Source organism: Elephas maximus, chromosome 17, assembly GCF_024166365.1.
Source record: "Elephas maximus indicus isolate mEleMax1 chromosome 17, mEleMax1 primary haplotype, whole genome shotgun sequence".
Classification (NCBI taxonomy): domain Eukaryota; kingdom Metazoa; phylum Chordata; class Mammalia; order Proboscidea; family Elephantidae; genus Elephas; species Elephas maximus.
The window spans coordinates 75,664,247-75,686,143 of record NC_064835.1 but is presented as its reverse complement, the minus strand read 5'-3'; the positions used below and the strand labels follow the sequence as shown (position 1 = coordinate 75,686,143).

General features: G+C 39.2%; 1 protein-coding gene across 2 annotated transcripts in view; it reads right to left on the bottom strand.

Annotated features, from left to right (window-relative positions):
• Window positions 1-283: 283 nt before the first annotated feature.
• The window catches only part of CDC16 (cell division cycle 16), a 34,719-nt gene continuing 13,105 nt past the window's right edge, over window positions 284-21,897 (bottom strand). For both annotated transcript variants that reach the window (XM_049857111.1, XM_049857112.1), the window contains exons 13-18: window positions 14,296-14,448; window positions 12,886-12,949; window positions 9,839-9,900; window positions 8,602-8,737; window positions 6,886-6,976; window positions 284-786 (exon numbers count right to left, since the gene is read on the bottom strand). In XM_049857111.1, coding sequence (XP_049713068.1) covers window positions 527-786; window positions 6,886-6,976; window positions 8,602-8,737; window positions 9,839-9,900; window positions 12,886-12,949; window positions 14,296-14,448 — 766 coding nt within the window. In that variant the 3' untranslated portion in view covers window positions 284-526. The remainder of the gene's footprint in view (window positions 787-6,885; window positions 6,977-8,601; window positions 8,738-9,838; window positions 9,901-12,885; window positions 12,950-14,295; window positions 14,449-21,897) is intronic.

Here is a 21,897-nt window from a genome sequence, read left to right as displayed (position 1 = left end):
AGTTCAAATATAACCTACTCAATAAATTCTAGAAGCTGCTATGAACCATATGAAATTCCTTAAGATTGGATCCTGAGGTAGAGCATCACTGTTATTCTGAGGGAACACAAGCAAACATTGTCAGAGCTAAAGCCGCTCCTTAATGGAAGAAATAAGCCATACTAAAGAACTGTGCTTCTCGGAGCTGTAAAGGGTTCTCCTTACCTCACTTCCTAGAAGTCAGAAAATAAGCTATCAAAGTGATTTAAAACTCATCTTCAGAAAACTTCTCTTTTGCAAATTAATGAATCAAATAAATAGCAATTTCATCATTCTTTATTCCACAACACAGAGCTATCTTGTAGGGTCAGAAAACATCTGTTGCAAAGGTATGCTACTCAGTCTTTAAGGCAGGTCTCTGCTCCTCAACGTAGAGATGTAGTTTGGTTTCATGTTGAAAAATAGGAAATTCTTAAAACATGACAAGGACGTGAGAAAATACGAACCCACACTATGACAAAGTTGGAAGCTGGACCACTGTTGGGAATCACGAGCTGTGGTCTGACATAGATGTCTCTAACATCATGTCACTTTCATTCATTTCGATTTCAAAGGTTTCTTCCAGGGAAGGCCTAGAATCTGGAGTTTTCCTTGAAGTTTCCAGTGGTGCGAGCCCCGTTTCCTCTACAGTCTGTTTTTCTACTTCAAATTCCCTGAAATCCCACGGAGGTGAAATGATGTTTTTTAGTGTCTTCATTGTATGCACATCGAAGTCATAGCATTTTAATTTGTCTTTAATATCTGCTCCTAAAAAGAAATACTGTAATTAGAACCTGAAATTCATCCATTTACCGTCCTTTCCAACATTACACAGCACTGCCTCTATCAGTTCAGTCAAACTGTACTTTTAACAGCACAGATGTAGAACAGAAGGAGAAAATAAAAAGTTCTACTTCCCATTAAAAAATAAACCAAAAATCTTTTACCCTCTCTCCCAACCATTTTCTTCCTTTTCCTTTCTTTTCTATCATCATCAAGGGAGAAGCTGAGAAGGCTTTTAGAGGCACATGTAGCTTCAGTACCGGTGTGGCTCAGGCAGTCATTACATTCCAGAAGCCTCCAGGATCTGAATGGAGCTATGGACAACCTGTGTCTTAGCAGTCACAGACAAGGGCTGTCTGCGGTATGCCTCTTGACCAGTCACTAATCTTGTGCACACAGAAACCACGATAAAGGAAAACAGTTTCCACGTAACAAAATCTTAAGAATGATGGATAAGAGAGACTTTGACCAGATGTATTAGGTTCAATTGTTTCTGATTCACAGAAAATGGCAATTTTACACAGCTCAAACTAATAGCTTTTAGTAACAGGTATTTTGGCAAATAATGACAGGCAAGCTTTCTCTTAAAAAACTAGTTTTAGGGAATCAATGATGCACTTGGAAATCTCCTCTGTAAGACTGTTACCTCTACCAGAACAGGGAACTAGCCAGTTTTGCTCATTATTGTATTTCCAGATTAACTCAGATTTACATAACTTTTGCATTTAAGCCTTACAGCCATTCCTTGATCAAATGGGGAAAATGAGGCTCAGACTTGTCCCAAAGTGACAGAGCTACTGAGTGGCAGAGCTGAGATAACCCAGGGTCTTTAGGGCGCCAGAGCTCACGCTGCTTTTTTTGTTTTATTTTTAATTCTTCTTAAGTGAGCTGTAACATACAAACAGTGAATTACACTAGCAATATGTTTATATACCCACACAATCACCGGCAGACCAAAACACAGAACATTTCTGGCACCTAGAAGATTCCCTTGTGCCCATCTTAGTTAATACTGCCACCTTTTCCCCAGCTAGAAGTCATCATTCTGACTTTTCTACCATCATTGACTAGTTTTGCTTATGTTAATTTTCCTATAAATGGAATTAATTCGTATGTATTCTTTTTTTGACAGAATGAGATTCATCTATGCTAGTGCGTGATTCAGTACTTGGTTCTTTTCATTGTGATGCATTACTGTATTGCCTCAATACACCACAATTTATTTCTCTTTTCTCCTATCAGTGGACATTGGTTGTTTCCTGTTCGGTGTTTCTATGAACTGCTACATCGTAGACCAGCATGGTAGACTATGTTAACATTCCCCGATGAATCACATCTCAGCATCCAAACTCTTTTAATAGGCCCCTCCCCCACTGACTCCAAGCTTAGTTATGTGACTTGCTTTTCTTAAACATATATAACAGCTTTGTTGAGATATAATTCACAGGTTATACAATTTACCCCCATTTAAAAGGGCACAATTCCATGTTATTTTTTAGTATTTTCAGAGTTCTACAGCCATCATCACAATAATTTTTGAACATTTCTGTCATCTCAAAAAGAAATGCTGTACCTATTAGTGGTCATTCCCCAAGCGCCAAATCCCTACACACAACCCTAGGCAACCACTAATCTACTCTTTTGTGTTTACAGATTTGTCTGTTCTGGACATTTCACATACACAGATTCATCCAATATATGGTCTTTTATGACTGGCTTCTTAGCTTTTAAAAAAAATTTTATTGTAGTGAAATATGTAACAAAAATGCTGCCATTTCAGCCATTTTACATGCACAAATCAGTGAAATTATGTTCACTCTGTTGCGCAACCACCCTCATTCATTCCCGAATTTTTCATCACCTGACAGAAACTCAGTGCTCCTTCCGTCAGTACCTGCCAATTCCCCTCCCACCTGCCCTGGTATCCACTAAAAAATTCTGGTCTCTATGTATTTGTCTATTCAAAATGTTTCATTTAAGAATTTATTTTTCCTTTTGTCTCTTATTTCATTCAGCATGTTTTCAAAGTTCATCCATGTCATAGCATCTATCAGACTTCATTTCTCTTTATGGCTAGATAATACTCCATTGTACGTATGTACCACATTTTATTCATCCATTTATCTGTTTACGGACATGCGCTGTTTCCATCTTTTAGCTGTTGTGCATAATGCTGCAATGAACACTGGTGTACAACTACCTGTTTGAGCACCTGCTTCCAAGCCATTTGGGTATATATCTAGGAATGGAATTGCTGAGTCATATGGTAATTCAATTTTTAATTTTTTGAGAGTTGTCCAACTTTTTCACAGCAGCTACACCATTTTACATTCCTACCGGCAATGAACAGCTGTTCCAATTTCTCTACATCCTCACCAACATTTGTTATTTTCTCTTTTTCTGATAATAGTCATCCTAGTGGGTGTGCTGTGGTATCTCACTGTGGTTTTGATTCGCATTTCCCTAATGACTAATGACATTGAGCATCTTTTCATGTGCTTACTGACCATTTGTGTATCTTCTTTGGTGAAATGCCTATTCAAGTCCTTGGACTGTTTTTTGATTGGGCTGCTTGTCATTTTGTTGCTCAGTTGTAGAATTCTTCGTTGTTGTTGTTAGGTGCCGTCGAGTTGGTTCTGACTCATAGTGACCTTATGCACAACAGAACGAAACACTGCCCAGTCCTGCGCCACCCTTACAATCATTGTTATGCTTGAGCTCACTGTTGCAGCCACTGTGTCAATCCACCTCGTCGAGGGTCTTCCTCTTTTCCGCTGACCCTGTACTCTGCCAAACATGATGTCCTTCTCCAGGGACTGATCCCTCCTGACATGTCCAAATTATGTAAAATGCAGTCTCGCCATCCTTGCCTCTAAGGAACATTCTTCGTATATTCTGGATATTAAACCCTTACCTGATATATAATTCCCATACGTTTTCTCCTATTCTGTAGTTTGTCTCTTCATTTTGTTGATAAAGTTCTTTGATGCACAAATTTTTTAGTTTTTCTGAAGTCCAATTTATCTAATTTTGTCTTTCATTTGTTCGTGCTTTTGGCGTCATATCTAAGAACTCATTGTCAAAAACTAAGTCCTGAACCATTAACTACTATGAGTTGTCCTAAGAGTCTTATGGTTTGGGTTCTTACATTTAAGCCGCTGATCCATTTGAATTTTTTTATATGGTGTGAGGTAGGGGTCCAACTTCATTCTTTTGCATGTGGAGATGAAGTTGACAAAGCACCGTTTATTGAAGAGACTATTCTTTCCCGATTGGATGAACTTTGCACCCTTGTAAAAAACCATTTATTCATACCTGAACTCTCAATTCTATTCCACTGGTCTATATGTAGCAGTCCTGGTGGCGCAGTGGTTAAGCACTCGGACTTTGACCCCACCAGCCGCTTTACAGGAGAAAGATGTGGCAGTCTGCTTCTGTAAAGATTTACAGTCTTGGAAACACTATAGGGCAGTTCTACTCTACCCTATAGGGTCCATATAAGTTGGAATTGACTGGACAGCAATGGGTTTGGGGTTTTTGATTTTAGTCTATGCGTTTACCAGAATACACAGATGGTTTTCATTAGTGAAGCTTTATAGTATGTTTTGAAATCAGAAATGTGAGTCCTCCAACTTTGTTCTTCTTTTTCAAGATTTCTTTGCCTTATCGGGGGCCCTTTCAGTTCCATACATATCTGAGGATTGGCTTTTCCACTTCTGCAAAGAAGGCTGTTAGAATTTTTATAGGAATTGCATTGAATCTACAGACCATTTTGGGTAGTACTGATATTTTAACAATGTTAGTCTTTCAGCTCATGAACACGGAATGTCTTTCCACTGGTTTAGTTCTTTAATTTCTTCGGGAACACTGGCAGCATAATGGTTAAGAGCTACAGCTACTAAACAAAAGGTCGGCAGTTCGAATCCACCAGGCATCCCTTGGAAACCCTATGGAATAATTCTGTTCTGTCCTACAGGGTCGCTATGAATCAGAATCAACTAAATAGCAATGGGTTTTTTTTTTTGGTTTTTAATTTCTTCCAGCCATATTTCATAGTTTTTAGTGTACGTCTTTCACCCCCCTAATTAAACTTAATCCTAAGAATTTTGATCATTTAAATGATGTTGTGTATGGAATTGTTTTCTCAATTTCCATTTCAGTTTGCTCATTGCTGTTACATCGAGACACGACTGATTTTTGTGTGTTGACCTTGTACCATGCCAACTTTGCTGAATTCATTTATTAGCTCTAATAGCTTTCTTGTGGATTCTTTGGGATTTTCTATATATAGGATTATGTCATCTGCAAACAGGGATAGTTTTACCAGTTCCATCCCAATTTGGATCTTTTTATATCATGTTCTTGTCTAATTGCTCTGGCTAGGACTTCCATACAATGCTGAATAGCAATGGTTACAGTGGATGTCACTGTCTTGTTCCTAATCTTAATGGAAAAGCTTTCAGTTTTTTTCCCCATTGAGTATGATGCTTACTATGGGTTTTGCACAAATGCCCTTTATCATATTGAGGAATTTCCCTTCTGTTCCTAGTTTGTTGAGTGTTTTTATCATGAAAGGGTATTGGGTTTTATCAAATACCTTTTTTGCATTGATTGAGATTATCATGGTTATGTGACTGATTTTGATGAACAGACGGTGGTGGAAGTGATATTGTACAACTTCCAAGTCAGGTCTCAAGAGGTCGTGAAGCCTCAGCTCTGGTCCTTTAGAACCATGAGACTACCATGCTATGAAGAAGTCTAGGAAAAGAGCCACGTGGAGAGAGGCCCAGCCATTCTAGCTGTTCCAGCTATCCCAGCTGAGATCCCAGCCATGAGTGAACCATCTTAGACTATATAGCCCCAGCCAAGCCACCTGCTGACTACAGTGGCATGAGCGAACCCATGGCGAGACCAGCAAAAGAAGCATCCAATCAACTGAGAGAACTGTGAGAAATAATACATCTTTGTTGGTTTAAGCCACTAAGTTTTGGGTGGTTAAGTGGCAACAGATAACTGATGCAGGAGGCCTGATTTTAACTTTAGTGAATATGCTGAATGGTTTTCCAAACAGGTTTTACCCATTTATAACCCCACTGATAACCAACAATACGTGTGAGTTCCACTAAGGTGTCATCGGTACTTTTAATCTTCGTCCATTCTGGTGGGTGCGCAGTGGTATCTCATTATAGTCTTAATTTTTCCGGTAAGTGATGATGATCTTCATTTTGAGTAATAATTTTTAGAGATCCTCTTTTATGAAGCACCTGTTCAAATACTTTGCCCAGTTTATGATTGTGCTGTTCAACTTTTTCTTACTAACTTGTAGGGGGTTTTTGTATTCTAGATACAAGTTCTTTTTGTGTTGAGTAACTTCTCCCAGGCTATGGCATTCCATTTCACTTTTTTGTTTTCTGATGAACAATAGCTGTTAATTTTATTGAAGTCCAATTTATCATTTTTTTTCCTTTTTTGGTTTTACGTTCTGTTAAAGAAATCTTTGTCTACCTAAGGTCCCGTTCTCACTTTTTAACCTCTATGCACACTCCTTACATCATAGCTAAACAAGTACCAAATTACAGTAATACCCTCTAAACTTATCTCACTACTTGTTTATCATTAAAAAAAAAAAAAATTACACGTCAGTTATGTAAATGTAACGCAACTTATTAATATTCCCCTGAAATGCAGAGATTAACATTATGCTATACTCTGCATTATAATATATTAAGGCCGAGTCCCTTCGTTCAAGTTCATTAGAAAAATGTCTCTAAGACTTGTTTTTCCATTGTGTAATTGGACTGATTCTCCTGCAACACAGCACTTCACATATGTTTTGTAACGGTATTTTACACACAGGAAGAGTTCAACTTCAAAACAGAATGGACAGCTGATGTGTCACTACTTCCCCCAGCATTCTTCTAGCGAAATAAATGGAATTTCTTGATATTAATGTAGTTAGAAAGGTTAGAGAGAGAAACTCAGAGCCTTAGAGAAGAACTTGAGAAATCTAAACAGAGATGGACTACAAAGAGAAAGAACCTAAAAAATGGATGAGAATGCCAATAAGGATAATTACAATCTTACCAATATAAGCTTCAGAGTCGCCAATGTACATTTCAATGCAATGACCAAGCATTGTAACGGAAAACGTGTCATCTCGCCTGAGACCAAGTGCCTGCCAGAAAATATTCAGCATGGTTATTAGCAGAAAATGTGTTTCCTTCTCTTTTGTTTAAAAATATTCCTATATAATTCACTTCAAAATACTCCAAGGAACCGAAGGTGGAAGCAGAGAGGGACTGTTAGTGGGGCTACAGCTAAAACAAGACTGACCGTGAGTATAATAACTTGAAGTTAGTGACAGGTACATGGGGGTGCATTTCACTATTTTTCCATGTTTGAAATTCCCCTTCCAAAAAGACTAAAAAACTATCACCCCACAAGAGCCCTCTAAGTCTTCTATATGAATTAAATCACAGAAGGTAAATTATACATTATTCATACATACATATTTAAAAGATTACACAAGATCAGAAAATTTGCTCAGCCCAAAGTTCTGACTAGCTTAGTATTCTGTTCATCATAGAGGCGCTTTGAAACTCCATCTAGGGTTATGGCCTGAAAATCTTTAATCAACCCCTGAAAATCAGTTATGAACCTATTACTCATGTATTTATCTTTGAAAATTTGCATTTCCTCATATTTTATCTCTTCTTCCAATATCATTATTTCACTGATTCTAAGATTTACATTTTTTTTCAAATTTTAACAGTTCTGAAACCAGGATGTCTTACAATTGATGGTTTCTTACTATTGCTGTGGCCAGATGGCCAGGCAGCAGCCATGACATGGATGTCACTGCCTGTGCAGTGTGAATTTGGTTGTTGTGCCTGGTGGCATGACCAGACTATTGACATTTTGGTTAACAAACCATGACGCAACACTTAGAGAAGATACATGAATCCTAGTTGTTGTCTAAAAACCTTTTGTGCACACTTTCTAGTAAGATCAAGAGAGTGGCAACACCAAAATATGCAGAACAGTCGTCTATTGTTTGGAGAAAAATTCAAGAGCAGAACGTGTGTGATGGCACTAGGATAATATTCTGGGAAAACAGGGTATTGATCACCTGGTACAAACGTGAGTCAGAATAATCAGGTGCTCACTGTGAGGAACTGAGTAACCAACTTATCTCACTTGCATTTTTCTTCTTACATCTGTACTAGAGTGACAGCTGATAAAAACCTACGTCTCAATATGCCCAAGGAGCACTTTGTCTAAGTGCAAAAAATTTAAGTGATAGGAAAGTATTATGTTAAAGTTTGTCAGCATTTTTTCTGTTTTTGTGGTCATTTCACTTATGAATGGTGTCTTAGATTTGATGAAATGTGGGTATGTGAATTAAGGAGCGATTCTTTGTGATAAATGCAGGTTATCTTGTACGTCAACTAAATTGATCTAAGGAAATTAATTATAAGAGTCATGAATAAAAGACTGGGAACTGCGACAGGGCTTTCGCTGTGGAATAGACACTCCTGTACTCCCCAGCCTAAACATAACACCCGACTCAAATTAACATTATATGACTCATTGCACATTTATGACAAGTCTATGTTTGCTTCTAAGTTAATGAATATTATAAAACACACATATGCTTTTCTCTGCAAAGAGAAGGATAAAATACAAGGTAGCATAAGGAATTTTAAAACGGTAAAGAAAATATTGCCTAGAAAAGATCTTTTCAGAAAGTAGTAGTAAGCGTTAACCAGATCTAAAGTTAGATACAAACAAAAGACATACTGTGTGGAAATAGTCAATAGCATTTTCAAAATTGCCCATCAGGCTGTGTATATATCCTATAGCAGAGTAGGTGGACGCGTTCTGAGGAATCAGCACCAGAGCCTGGCGGTGGTAATCCAACGCTTCATCATACTTTCTGTGAGAGAAGGTGAGAGAGGGAGCGAGGAAAAGGAGGGAGGGAGAGAGAAGGGAGAGAAAAAAAGAAATAATCAATGATTACCATAAAATTACTAAACTGCTAAGATGACTACTCATTTATGTAAAAATGTAAGAAATATTTTCCTATGTCAGAATAATAGTTTAGACTGTCACTTTCCTCTATATTCCACTTTCATGTATCTCAATAGCTCCTTGACATGTATTTTCCTGGCATGCTCACTCAGTCGGTTGAGGGGACTCCACCTGGATCTTGTCGTATTACTTTTGATACTTAGCTGGAGACTGGAACCAGAACTGGAAGCCCTGGCGGCGTTGTGGTTAAACCGTCAGCAGTTCATATCCACAGGGTGCTCCCTGCAAACTCTATGGGGCAGTTCTACTCTGTCCTACAGGGTCGCTCTAAGTCGGAACTGACTCGACGGCAACAGGTTTTTTTGTTTTGGAGCTAGAACCCCAATCCTTGACTCCTGGGCCTGTGTCCTTTTATGACACACTTTTATGGAAAGGTAAATGTCTGACATCAGGTGTGGTTAAAAACAACCAAGAGTTCTGCTTTAAAGTCCAAAAGAGTTACTCAGAACAATGTTTTCCAAAGTTCTTTGGGATACTTTCCTTGGAAAATCTTTTGTGAAAAAAAAAATTGTTTTTAATTAAGTTTGGGAAATGCACAAGAGTCCAGAAAATCCTGCAATTAAAAAAACTTGCTAATTTTGTGTAACTCAGAGCTTCCCAAACTTATTTAACTGACAAATTCATTTTTTAATTGCCACCTGAGTCAGAATATGGACGTTGTTTTAATTAGATCCTACTGTCTAAATTCTCCTCAATTGATTTTGAACACTAGTTTTTTTCATTTAGAAGTAATGATAATTTCTAAATTAATATGCTTCAAAAATAAAATTAAACCAACAGAGATAGATAAGAAAAACAATACTTGTTTTTATGTTTATTATATCTGAGCAGCCAAGAACAAGAAAGCTGAAGAGGTTCATGAAATAAAAATACAGAAACGGCTACACAAAATCAAGTAAACCGTTAGTCACGAAGTCTATTTCTGAAAATGCTCTACTTGACTTACTTCAGTTTTCTGCAGACGTGCCCCAAGTTGTTCAACAAAGGTTCCCATTTGTCAACTGTTACCTAAAACATAAAGCAGCATCAAACCCATGAGTTCCAGACCTCACTTTTCAACTTCACTTGTCTGCACTGAATTCTCTCACATAAATTTATGCAAGCTGGGTGTCTCTCCTCTGTGTTTGTACAGCTGGGTGCCTCGACCTCAGCACTCAGCAAGAATACGTGCTGGTTTCCTCATCTTTCCATCCTTCTGGATGGGACCACAGAATTGCATAATTTCTGTATTTCCAGCGCTTAGCACAAATAGCCTGTCCATGCTCAAGGCCAAATTTTGTACCTCAGCCCAGACCCCTTTTTCTCTAAAACACTAGATCTCTATAACCATCTGCCTACTAGGTATTTCTACTTAGAACTCTCACCAGCACTTTCAGTTCAATGTGTCACCCACCAAGCTATTCTGTCTCTCCTGCCACCCCAGATCCCCAGTCTCATTCTCCTTCTAGGTGCCCTACCAGGCTGATGTTATCCATGACCCCTCCCTCTCTCTCACATCTCTTATTCCAAATTCACCGAGAGCCTCATTTATTCTACCTCCTTAGTACAACTCCAGCCTGTTTAATCCTTACCTTCCCAAGTCCAAAAAGTCTCTTTGGGGCCAAGACCTTCCCCACTCACAAAAAATCTCTTTGGGGCCACAATCATAGAAGTCTCACCATGCTGCCCCTGCTTAAACTCCTGTTTTCCCACCATTCTCAGGTAAAGTGCAAACTCTCTACCATTGTTTTCAAGGCCCTTAACGACCCTTGCGTAAATGTCCCGCCCCATTCCTTAACATTCTCCGTGAAGTCAAAATCCAAGCCACACTGAATTAGCTCCAATTTCCAAAATACACCACACTCTGCACATGCCATTCTTGACACCTAAAACATTCTTCGCCCTCATTTCATCTGGTTAATGCTTCATCAGACCTCAGGACGGTGTGGGGAAGGTATTTTATCCGGAAGGCCTCCTTGGATTCTCAAGACTGGGTTAACTGTCGCTAGATGTGGGTACCTTTATTTCCCAAATCGCAGATTTTTTTCGTTTTTTTTATTATTACTGCCAATTTCCTTGTCTGCATTCCCCAGTAGATCTGATGGCAGGAAATATCAACCTAGTTTCCTGTTGCATCTCAATGTCTAGTTCAGAGCCTACAAGACAGTAGGCAACTAAACAAATAAATAAATGTGAGCCTCACCTCTTCAGCTGTATTGAGAATGGCTCAAGGAGGCACAGCCCATGTGAATGAAAAACAGGTCCTTTAATTACACTTAGATGTTATTACCTTCTTTTGGCTATTTTGACATTTGCTGCAGCTTATAACTAAAGTCAAACAGTATTCTTTCCCCTCTTTGTATCATTTTTTAATGGGTATTTTGACATTTTATGGAGCCCTGGTGACACAGTGGTTAAGAGCTTGGCTGCTAACCGAAGTTCGAATCCACCAGCCGCTCCTTGGAAACCCTATGGGGCAATTCTATTCTATTCCATAGGGTCACCATGAGTCGGAATCAACTTGACAGCAAAGGGTTTGATTTTGGTTTGATTCTGACACTTCAGTAGTATTGCACTTCCACATTTAAATTAAATTTTGTTAAGATTCTAAAGTGCCCTCTGAATCATCAAAGAAATATTGCTTCCCTTTTAGGTGTGGCTTGGGGGTCCTGCTTCTCAAACTACTGTGCATGAGCAACACCTGGGCTAAAATTCAGCTTCTCATTCAATAGGTCTAGGGTAATTCCTGAGATTTGGTACTTTTAACGTGCTCTCAGGTGATACTGACGCTGCTGAGCCAAGAAACACACTCTGAGTAGCAAGGCCATAAGGCGTTCAATTCCTTGAAAATTGGCAAGGCGGTAGATGGCAGCCCTGTATTAACAAGATCACATTTTCTACACGGAACCACCCGAGACTCAGCTGAGGCAGAACATGCTATACGTACAAGCATGTGCAAACAAATGGAAATACAACATTTTTCGAAGTCATAGAACAGTTAATTGGAGACAAAAATTTAAGAAGTTACGTCTACGAGGACAGGCAAATTGCCATCTGGCAGGCAGACTAACAGAGCCAACGGTCAAAGGACAGACAACTGTGGACAACTGTGCACAAACAAAAGTAAGAAAGTGGGTGGTATAATCAGAATAGAATAAAACAAGACAGGTATGCGAAAAAGAATCAGGAATCAGGAGAGTACTCATATGAAAATCCCAACCTGTGGAAGTTTACAGTATCTAAAGTCATTATTTTAAAATAATATCTATGTACATACGTCCTTCCTTGCTGGGAAGTTAATTCACGAACACAAATCCATGGTTACACCTTTTGCACAACAGAGCCTAGTTAAATATTTTCAAACATTGAAAGGTAAAGTACAGTAAACCAACAAAAAACCAAACTCATTGCTGTCGAGTAAATTCTGACTCACAGTGACCGTGCCGGACAGAGTAGAACTGCCCCACAGGGTTTCCAAGGAGCGGGTGGTAGACCCCAACTGCCAAACATTTGTTTATAACCACTGTGCCACCAGGGCCCCACGGTACAGGTAGGGAACTGCAAATGGAACACATGAATTTTAATGACAGCTCACCCTATTCCCCAAGAAGTAGAATCTGCTGTTATATTGCATTTAACCTCAAAGATGAGCCTATTTTAAGTTCTAGATAAGGCACATTGTTAAATGCTACAGTGCTCATCAATTTCAACTAACCATCAAATATTCTCAATGTGCAATAACCACCTAATATATTCCAGTGACTACCACTACACTAGAGTCCTCTTAAGAAGCAAACACCCAACACCTGCCCTCTCAATTAGATAAACTCCCTCTGTACCACGTCGTCAAACAGTGAACTGACAATTCAAACACCAGCATGCCATGTGTTAGGAAAAATCCCAGGTGATTATCGTAGGCAAGAGGGATTATTTGGCAATGTTATTTTCCACATTGAACAGTAAACACATGTAAGCCTGTGTACATAAATATATTTCTAAATATGCATAGAATACCTCATTCCCAATTGCTTTAATTTTTTCCAAAGCGTCAAGAAACCATTTTTCTGCTGTTTTCCAGCTAAAACAGAGGGAGAGAAAGGTTGCAGGTTATTCAAAATTAGCAAATATGAACACTTAAGAAAAACTTGAAAATCTTTCTAGTAGTACTAAAGTGAAATGGGGTAAACTATTGGTACAAGCTGATTAAAATTCAAATTTAAGTCAGATAAATGATTACTTTTATGGTATGCACACCACACAAGCTCATGATCTTAGGAGATACTAAATTATTATTATACACAAAATCAAAAAAGCTCTAAACTTCCTTTTTTTTCAATACACAGATATGTCAATCTTTAGAAAACACACACAGCCCACAAACAATACTGGAGGAGTACCAGTTTACTATTTTTTAATTTATGTGTAATTTAATACAAAGGATTATAAATATTTTTCTCTTGAGTATGACACTGAGCTACTGATTTTATGAAACATCCAAGGCTACAGTACAGCCTTGACTGAAAAGGACACTCAGAGATTGGTTCATTCTAATTAGTTTCATTTCTTGATTGAACTGGTAACGAATCACAATATACAGATAGTCGACATACGACAGGGTTCCATTACTACAAGTAATATGTCGTCAGTCAGTTCTGGCATAAGTCACGTCTCATTTTTTCTTTAGTTTTCATTATTATTGCCTTTTATTATCAGCATCTTTATAAATCTGATCTTTGTCTGTCTTTGGGGGTTGGAAACATTACATTTGAGAATGATAACATCAGCAAATTACAAGTTACAACATTGTATGTAGTACATATTACTAATGATAAGGTATACAAAAGAAAAAAAAAAAGAACGCCATAAGTAGGGGACTACCTATATAGTGAAACCTGTGAGAGCCGGAACTCAACAGAACTGCCTGGTTTTTCTTGGTCTCACAAGTTTTCCTTCCACCTTTGATAGGGCGCAGTCTTACCATTTTTCTATCGATCGTTTTAGTGGAAAATATTTGAGTTTTCCTTCTCTGACAAGTTTCTGCCTTACACAGGTTCTGGCTTTTGCAGGTTTTCCTATATTTTTGTTTCAAAAATGTGGTTTCAAATATACTAATCCAACTTCCAAACTCCATAGAGATGACTAAGGGTTCTCAGTGCCTCAAGGCCATGCTGTTGAATGTCAATGATCTGCTGATATACCAACTGTCTAGCAGTATAACTAAGAGAGTGTGGTGGCCTAGATGACGGAAGGACTCAAACCTGAGTTCAACATTTTTAAGGAAATCCAAGATCTTTAAAAAATCTTCTATGTCCTAAAACAGTACAGAAAAAAATCTATTCAAAAGTCAGTCTTATCAGCTGAACTCCAGTAATTGAGGTTTTACTCTATTTACCAAAAACAGCACAATGGTCTTTTGGTACTTACTCTCCATTCTGAAACGCAACGACGCCAACCTCGTGCATAACAAATGGATCTTCAGGTGCAATGCTTAGCGCTTGGCTAAAGAATCTTTCAGCCAATTTTGAGTTATTGGTCAAGCCATACTCCAATCCAATATACAGCATTGGCAAATGACACCTAAAAATAATGCAAAATTTCACATATTCAACACCAAAAACGTCGTAATTCAGCAGAGAGTAATTTGTCAATTTCAAATCCTTTCCGCAGAATAATTTGAACATACTATTGCAACAAAAACACGGCACCTACTTTTTATAACATTTTTCATTTACTGACATTTAATAAGTGTTTAATGGGATTTTAGTCTAATCTTTGTTACTTTGGGAATCTATCACCAACTTATTTATCTTATTTTTCATTATTCTCTAGTGAGAAAAAAAAAGGCACTAAAGCAGGACAGACCTACTTTCGGCCTGGCATCCCTCTGCCTGTTTTTCTCCCCAACGCTAATGTCATACCACTAGTCTAGACTGTCTAACCCCTTCCTCCTTTATTTATTCAGCACCATCTTCTCTTTCAAGTTTGTGTTCAAGCTCCTCTTCCCTTTGTCACGGATTAAATTATGTCTCCCCCAAAATGTGTGTATTAACATGGTTAGGCCATGATTTCCAATTACAATCACAAAATGTCCTTCATTTTGTGATTGTAATTTTATGTTAAAGGGGATTAGGGAGGGATTGCAACACCACCCTTACCCAGGCCACATCCCTGATCCAACGCAGTTTCTCTGGGGTGTGGCCTGCACCACCTTTTATCTCTCAATAGATAAAAAAGGGAAGTGAGCAGAGAGTGGGGACCTCATACCATCAAGAAAGCAGTGTTGGGAGCAGAGCTTGTCCTTTGGACCCGGGGGTCCCTGAGTGGAGAAACTCCTAGTCTAGGGGAAGATTGATGAGAAGGCCGACAGAGAGAGAAAGGCTTGCCCTGGAGATGACACCCTGAATTTGGACTTTTAGCCTACTTTACTGTGAAGAAATAAACTTCTCGTTAAAGCCATCCACTTGTGGTATTTCTGTTATAGCAGCACTAGATGACGAAGATACCCTTTATGAGACTACATCTGACTTTTCTAACTTACATGTTCTCCCTTCTGTAAACTCCCATGATAATCAGTTGTTATCCATTCTGCACTGAAGAATTCTCGAATTATGTCATGTACACGAATTCCATTTTCCCAGCCTCTGAAACAGTTCGAGGCTCAGAGTAAGTACTGACCACTTTTTAACTGAATTTCCATCTGCTCACACTACTGGATCAGTGATTGCACTAATGCAAATGTCATAAAATCATCTTTCTTTGAAAATGGATCTAAGAACTTCAATAAATATTTACTGACTGATTGGTATGCACGCTGGTTCTAATCCAGGGTCATAGCGCAAATTAAGATTCCATCATCTAAAAAAGGCTACCAGGAGCAGGCAGGGGAAGGGAGAGTGGAAATCATGCTATAGGAAACAGTGAATTTTTGTCTAGCGTGATGGGAAAACTGATATCCACTAATGGAGGAGCTCCGGTGGCGCAGTGGTTAAGAGCTCAGCTGCTAACCAAAAGGTGAGCAGTTCAAATCCACTAGCTGCTTCTTGGAAACCCTGCAGGGCAGTTCTACTCTGTCCTACAGGGTCGCTATGAGTTGAAATTGACTTGATGGCAATGAGTTTTTCAGGGTAATAGTTATACGTGACTAATGTAGCTGTTATCACTAAGCTGTACACCAGAAAAAAGGGATAAAATGGCAAATAAAGTGTTTCATATAATTTTACAACTATAAAAGCAGCCCCCCCCCCCAAAAAAAGAAGCTGCACTTGTTGATACTACTTAATTACAGCTTAACACTGCATGGGATTAATTTTCTTGGTTCAAAGGCTTCAGGGGTCTATCAAGTCAACTGACCTAAAGTTGTTTTCAGAGTTTCTTTTCCATCAGGAAATAGTGCCTGGGGGCTTAAAAGCTCAAGGGCGGCCACCGAAGCTACAATTGGTTTCTATTTGCCTGGAACAGCAGAAGTGGACCCAGGAATTGGAGAGGGAGATGGACTACAGGTTTAATTGCCTCCATGAACTAGGACCTCCTCTGCCACGAGCCCAGAAGAATGAATGGTGCCTGGCTACCCTTACTGCACATTTTGACCGAGGACTCAATAGGTAGATCCTAATCAAAAGGAGGAAAATATGGGAACAGAACTTCAAACTCACATGGAAACCAGATTTACTGGATCCACTGAGACTAGGGAGGGGGGACCTTTGAATCTATTGCCTAGAACTAACTTTTAAGCCCTGAACCAAAACTATCCCACAGAGCCATGGTTAAACTAAACAATAGTGTAGCTCAATTAATAAAGAATGTTTGCCTTGAACAGTATGTCCTTATAGAGAATTTTCCACACGAGTTCAAACTGCTAACAGTAAATCTAAAGCACAGATGAGAATTTCCAGGGGCAGAAGAGTCTAACTCAATGGTGATGGAACACTACGGGTGGAGACAGTGAGAACGGCGACACATTGTGAAGTATGTACCCGATGTCATTGAATTGCACATGTAGAAATTGTGAACGCGTGTATGTTTGGCTGTGTATATTGCCGCCAAAAAAAAAAAAAGATTCTACCATCTACAGAAGAGTGACAAAGAACCCTTAAAAAATATTTACGCAGAGGAATCACTTCTAGAATGGCAAAGGAAGGGCCTCCAAAAATTCTCCTCCATAAAGGCAATGAGAACACTGGCAAATATTGTCAAAATTAACTTTTTCACAACTCTGGCGTTAAACAAAGGCTTGCAACAATCCAAGGAGCATTTAATAAAGAAACAAAAATGACTGAATCTCTGTAAGAATGGCAAACTTCTGGTGTTTTCACTTGCCTGATTTCTAACCCTGTTTTCCCAGCTCTGTGGTGGCTTTGAAAACCAGCAACCTTACAACCAAAATAGCCGTGTAAACCCGCAGCCTAGCAGCCACTAGAGGGGAAGAATGGGTTTGGCGTTTGGATCAACCCAAAAAGCCTAGTTCCTGGAGAACTGCCACTATGTTATCAGTATGGCAGCTCCTGGAAAAGCCCCATTCCCAGGACTTGTCTTTATTTCACCCGACTCACTGAGAAAAGCTCTATGCCCAGGATGCCTGGTGAAAACAATAACTGGAAATTGTTTAACATCTGCAACTGCCTGATGGGTACATAGCATGTTTTTACACAAATTATGCATGCTTCCCTCTCGAGGTATTTCTAAGCGTGCTATGCTAATTTTTTTTTACAGCAACACAAAAAATAATTGGCATAGTAGTGCTTATGAAAGTATCTCATGGGGGAGGGTGCAACTGGAAAATAAACATATAAGGTGTGTATTATTTGCATAAAAATATGGTATGTGTATACATTTAGATACATATAAACCACACACAAGAAGACAGCCAAACACCATAACAAGAAAATCTGGAATAAAGTGTCCACAGCAGATTTTGCGAAGTTTCACATGGGGACCTAGAAGGACACACACATCAGCAGGGCTCTGCACATGCCCAGGAAAGACATGAGAGGGATCTAATGCCTCACCTCTGGCTGACCTTCAGGCTCTTCAAAAGCACGAAGTAAAGGCTAAGGCAGATTTGTAAAATGCTGGCTTGAATGCTGAAGGCATGCCCCAAAATGCACATAAGGCTCCTTGGAAAAGGGTGGGAGAGTCTCCTATCGAAGGCATTTAAGGAAACCACCCACTACTTGTCTGTGGTGCCTTGTATGTTGCTATGATGCTGGAAGCTGTGTCACCAGTATTTCAAATACCAGCAGGGTCACATGTGGTGGACAGGTTTCAGCAGAACTTCCAGACTAAGACAGACTAGGAAGAGGGACCTGGTGATCTACTTCTCAAAAAACTGGCTACTGAAAACTTTATGAATAGCGGGACATTGTCTGATATAGTGCTGGAAGATGAGCCCTTCAGGTTGGAAGGCACTCAAAATATGACTAGGAAAGAGCTGCCTCCTCAAAGTAAAGTCAACCTTAATGATGTGGATGGAATCAAGCCTTTGGGACCTTTATTTACTGATGTGGCACATCTCAAAATGAGAACAGCTGTAAACATCCATTAGTGATCAGGACATGGAATGTATGAAGTATGAATCTAGGAAAATTGGAAACTGTCCAAAATGAAATGGAATGCTTGAAGATTAATAAACTGAAATGGACTAATATTAGCCATTTTCAATCAGGATTGGAAGAAGACTAACTAACAACCTGCATTATGCAGATGACACAAAATTGCTTGCTGAAAGTGAAGAGGACTTGAAGCACTTACTAATGAAAATCAAAGACCACAGCCTTCAGTATGAATTGCACCTCAACATAAAGAAAACAAAAATCCTCACAACTGGACCAATAAGCAACATCATGATAAATGGAGAAAAGATTGAAGTTGTCAAGGATTTCATTTTACCTGGATCCACCATCAATACCCATGGAAGCAGGAGTCAAGAAATCAAATGATGCATTGCATTGGGTAAATCTGCTGCAAAGGACCTCTTTAAAGTGTTGAAGAACAAAGATGTCGCCTTGAAGACTAAGGTGCACCTGACCCAAGCCATGGTATTTTCAATTGCATCATATGCATGTGAAAGCTGCACAATGAATAAGGAAGACCAAAGAAGAACCGATGCCTTTAAATTGTGGTGTTGGCGAAGAATATTGAATATACCATGGACTGCCAGTAGAAGAAACAATTCTGTCTTGGAGGAAGTACAGCTAGAATACTCCTTAGAAGCAAGGATGGCGAGACTGTGTCTTACAGACTTTGGACATACTGTCAGGAGGGATCAGTCCCTGGAGAAGGACATCATGCTTGGCAAAGTACAGGGTCAGTGGAAAAGAGCAAGACCCTCAACGAGGTGGACTGACACAGTGGCTGCAACAATGAGCTCAAGCATAACAACGATTGTAAGGATGGCGCAGGACTGGGCAGTGTTCGTTCACTCTGTTGTGCATAGGGTTGCTATGAGTCGGAACTGACTTGACAGCACCTAACAACAACAACAACAATTTTGCATCAGACAATCATACAGTCTACTATGCCAGGGATGACAAATTGAAGAGGAATGGTGTCACATTCATTGTCAAAAAGAACATTTCAATATCTATCCTGAAGCACAATGCTGTCAGTGATAGAATATCCACATGCCTACAAGGAAGACCAGTTAATATGACTATTATTCAAATTTACGCACCAATCACTAATGCCAGAAATGAAAATACTGAAGATTTTTACCAACTTCTGCAGTCTGAAATTGGTCAAATGTGCAAACGAGACGCATTGATAAGCACTGGTAATTGGAATGAGAAAGCTGGAAACAAGGAAGGATCGGTAGGTGGAAAATACCCCCTTGGTGGCAGAAATGATGCTGGAGATCGCGTAACAGAATTTTGCGAGACCAATGACTTCTTCATTGAAAATACTTTTTTTCAACAACAAAATGGTGACTGTACATGTGGACCTCGCCAGATGAAACACACAGGAATCAAATCAACTACATCTGTAAAAACAGACGATGGAGAAGCTCAATGTCATCAGGCCTACTGCAGAACAGACCATCAATTGCATATGCAAGTCCATGAGAGCAAAAGTATGACCTTAAGTATATCCCACCTGAATTTAGAGACCATCTCAAGAACTATTTGACACATTAAACACTAATGATGGAAGAACAGACGAGCTGTGGGATGACATCAAGGACATCATACATGAAAAAAGCAAAATGTCATTAAAAAGACAGGAAAGAAAGAAAAGACCAAAACGGATGTCAGAAGAGACTCTGAAACTTGCTCTTAAACGTTGAGTAGCTAAAGCGAACAGAAGAAATGATGACGTAAAAGAGCTGAAGAGATGATTTCAAACGGCAGCTGGAGAAGACAAAGTAAAATATTACAATGAAATGTGCAAAGATCTAGAGTTAGAAAATCAGAAGGGAAGAATACGCTCAGCATTTCTCAAGCTGAAAGAACTGAAGAAAAAATTTAAGCCTCGAGTTGCAATACTGAAGGATTCAACGGACAAAATATTAAACCATGCAGGAAGCCATCAAAGAAAGATTGAAGGAATACAAAGAGTTACTGTACCAAAAAGAATTGGAGGTAGCATATGATCAAGAACCGATGGTACTGAAGGAAAAAGTTCAAGCCGCACTGAAGGTACTGGCAAAAAACAAGGCTCCAGCAATTTACAGAACACCAATTAAGATGTTTCAATAAACAGGTGTAGTGCTGGAAGTGCTCAATCGTCTCTGCCAAGAAGTTTGGAAGATAGTTACCTGGCCAACTGACTAGAAGAGATCTATATTTGTGTCCATTCCAGAGAAAAGTGATCCAGGAGAATGCAGAAATTAGTGAACAATATCATTAATATCACAAATAGGTAAAATTTTGCTGAAGATCATTCAAAAGTCATTTCAGCAGTACATTGACAGTAAACTGCTAGAAATTTAAGCCAGATTCAGAAGAGGATAGGGAACAAGGGATATCATTATTGATTTTAGATAGTTCCTGGCTGAAAGTAGAGAATAACAGAAAGATTTTTACCTGTGTTTTACTGACTATGCAAAGGCATTTGACTGTATGGATCATAACAAATTATGGATAACTCTGTGAAGAATTGGAATTCCAGAACATTTAATTGTGCTCATGAGGAACCTGTACATAGACCAAAAGGCAGTTGCTCGAACAGAACACGGGGATACTGCGTAGTTTAAAATCAGGAAAGGTGTGCATACTCATTCAATGTGTATGCTGGGCAAATAATCTGAGAAGCTGGACTACATGAAGAAGTTGGCATCAGGATTGGAGGAAGACTCATTAACAACCTGTGATATGCAGATGACACAACCTTGCTTAGGGAAAGTGGAGAGGATTTGAAGCACTAACTGATGAAGAACAAAGACTACAGCCTTCAGTATGAATTACACCTCAATACGAAAACAGAAATCCTCTCAACTGTACCAATAAGCAACATCATAAGAAATGGCCAAAAGGCTGAGGCTGTCAAGGATTTCATTTTACTTGGATCTACAGTCAACCTCCACGGAAATAGCAGTCAAGAAATCAACTGACATATTGCACTGGGCAAATCGGCTACAAAAGACCTCTTTTAAGTATTAAAAAACATGTCGCTTTAAGGAGTAAGGTGTGCCTAACCCAAGCCATGGTGTTCTCAATAGCCTCATATGCATGCGAAAGCTGAACAATGAACAAGGAAGACCGAAGAAAAACTGATGCCTTTGAATCACGGTTATGGTGAAAAATACTTAATATACCATGGACTGCCAGAGGAAGGAATAAATCTGTCTTGGAAGCAGTACAGCCAGAAGGCTCCTTAGAAGCCAGGATGACTAGACCTTGTCTCACATGGACATGTTATCAGGAGAGACTAGTTCCTGGAGATGGATATCATGCTTGGTAAAGTAGAGGCTCAGTGAAAAAGAAGTCCCTCCATGAGATGGACTGACCCAGTGGCTGCAACAATGAACTCAAAGTTAGAAACGATTGTGAGGAGGGCGCAGGACCGGGCAGTGTTTCGTTCTGTTCTACGCGG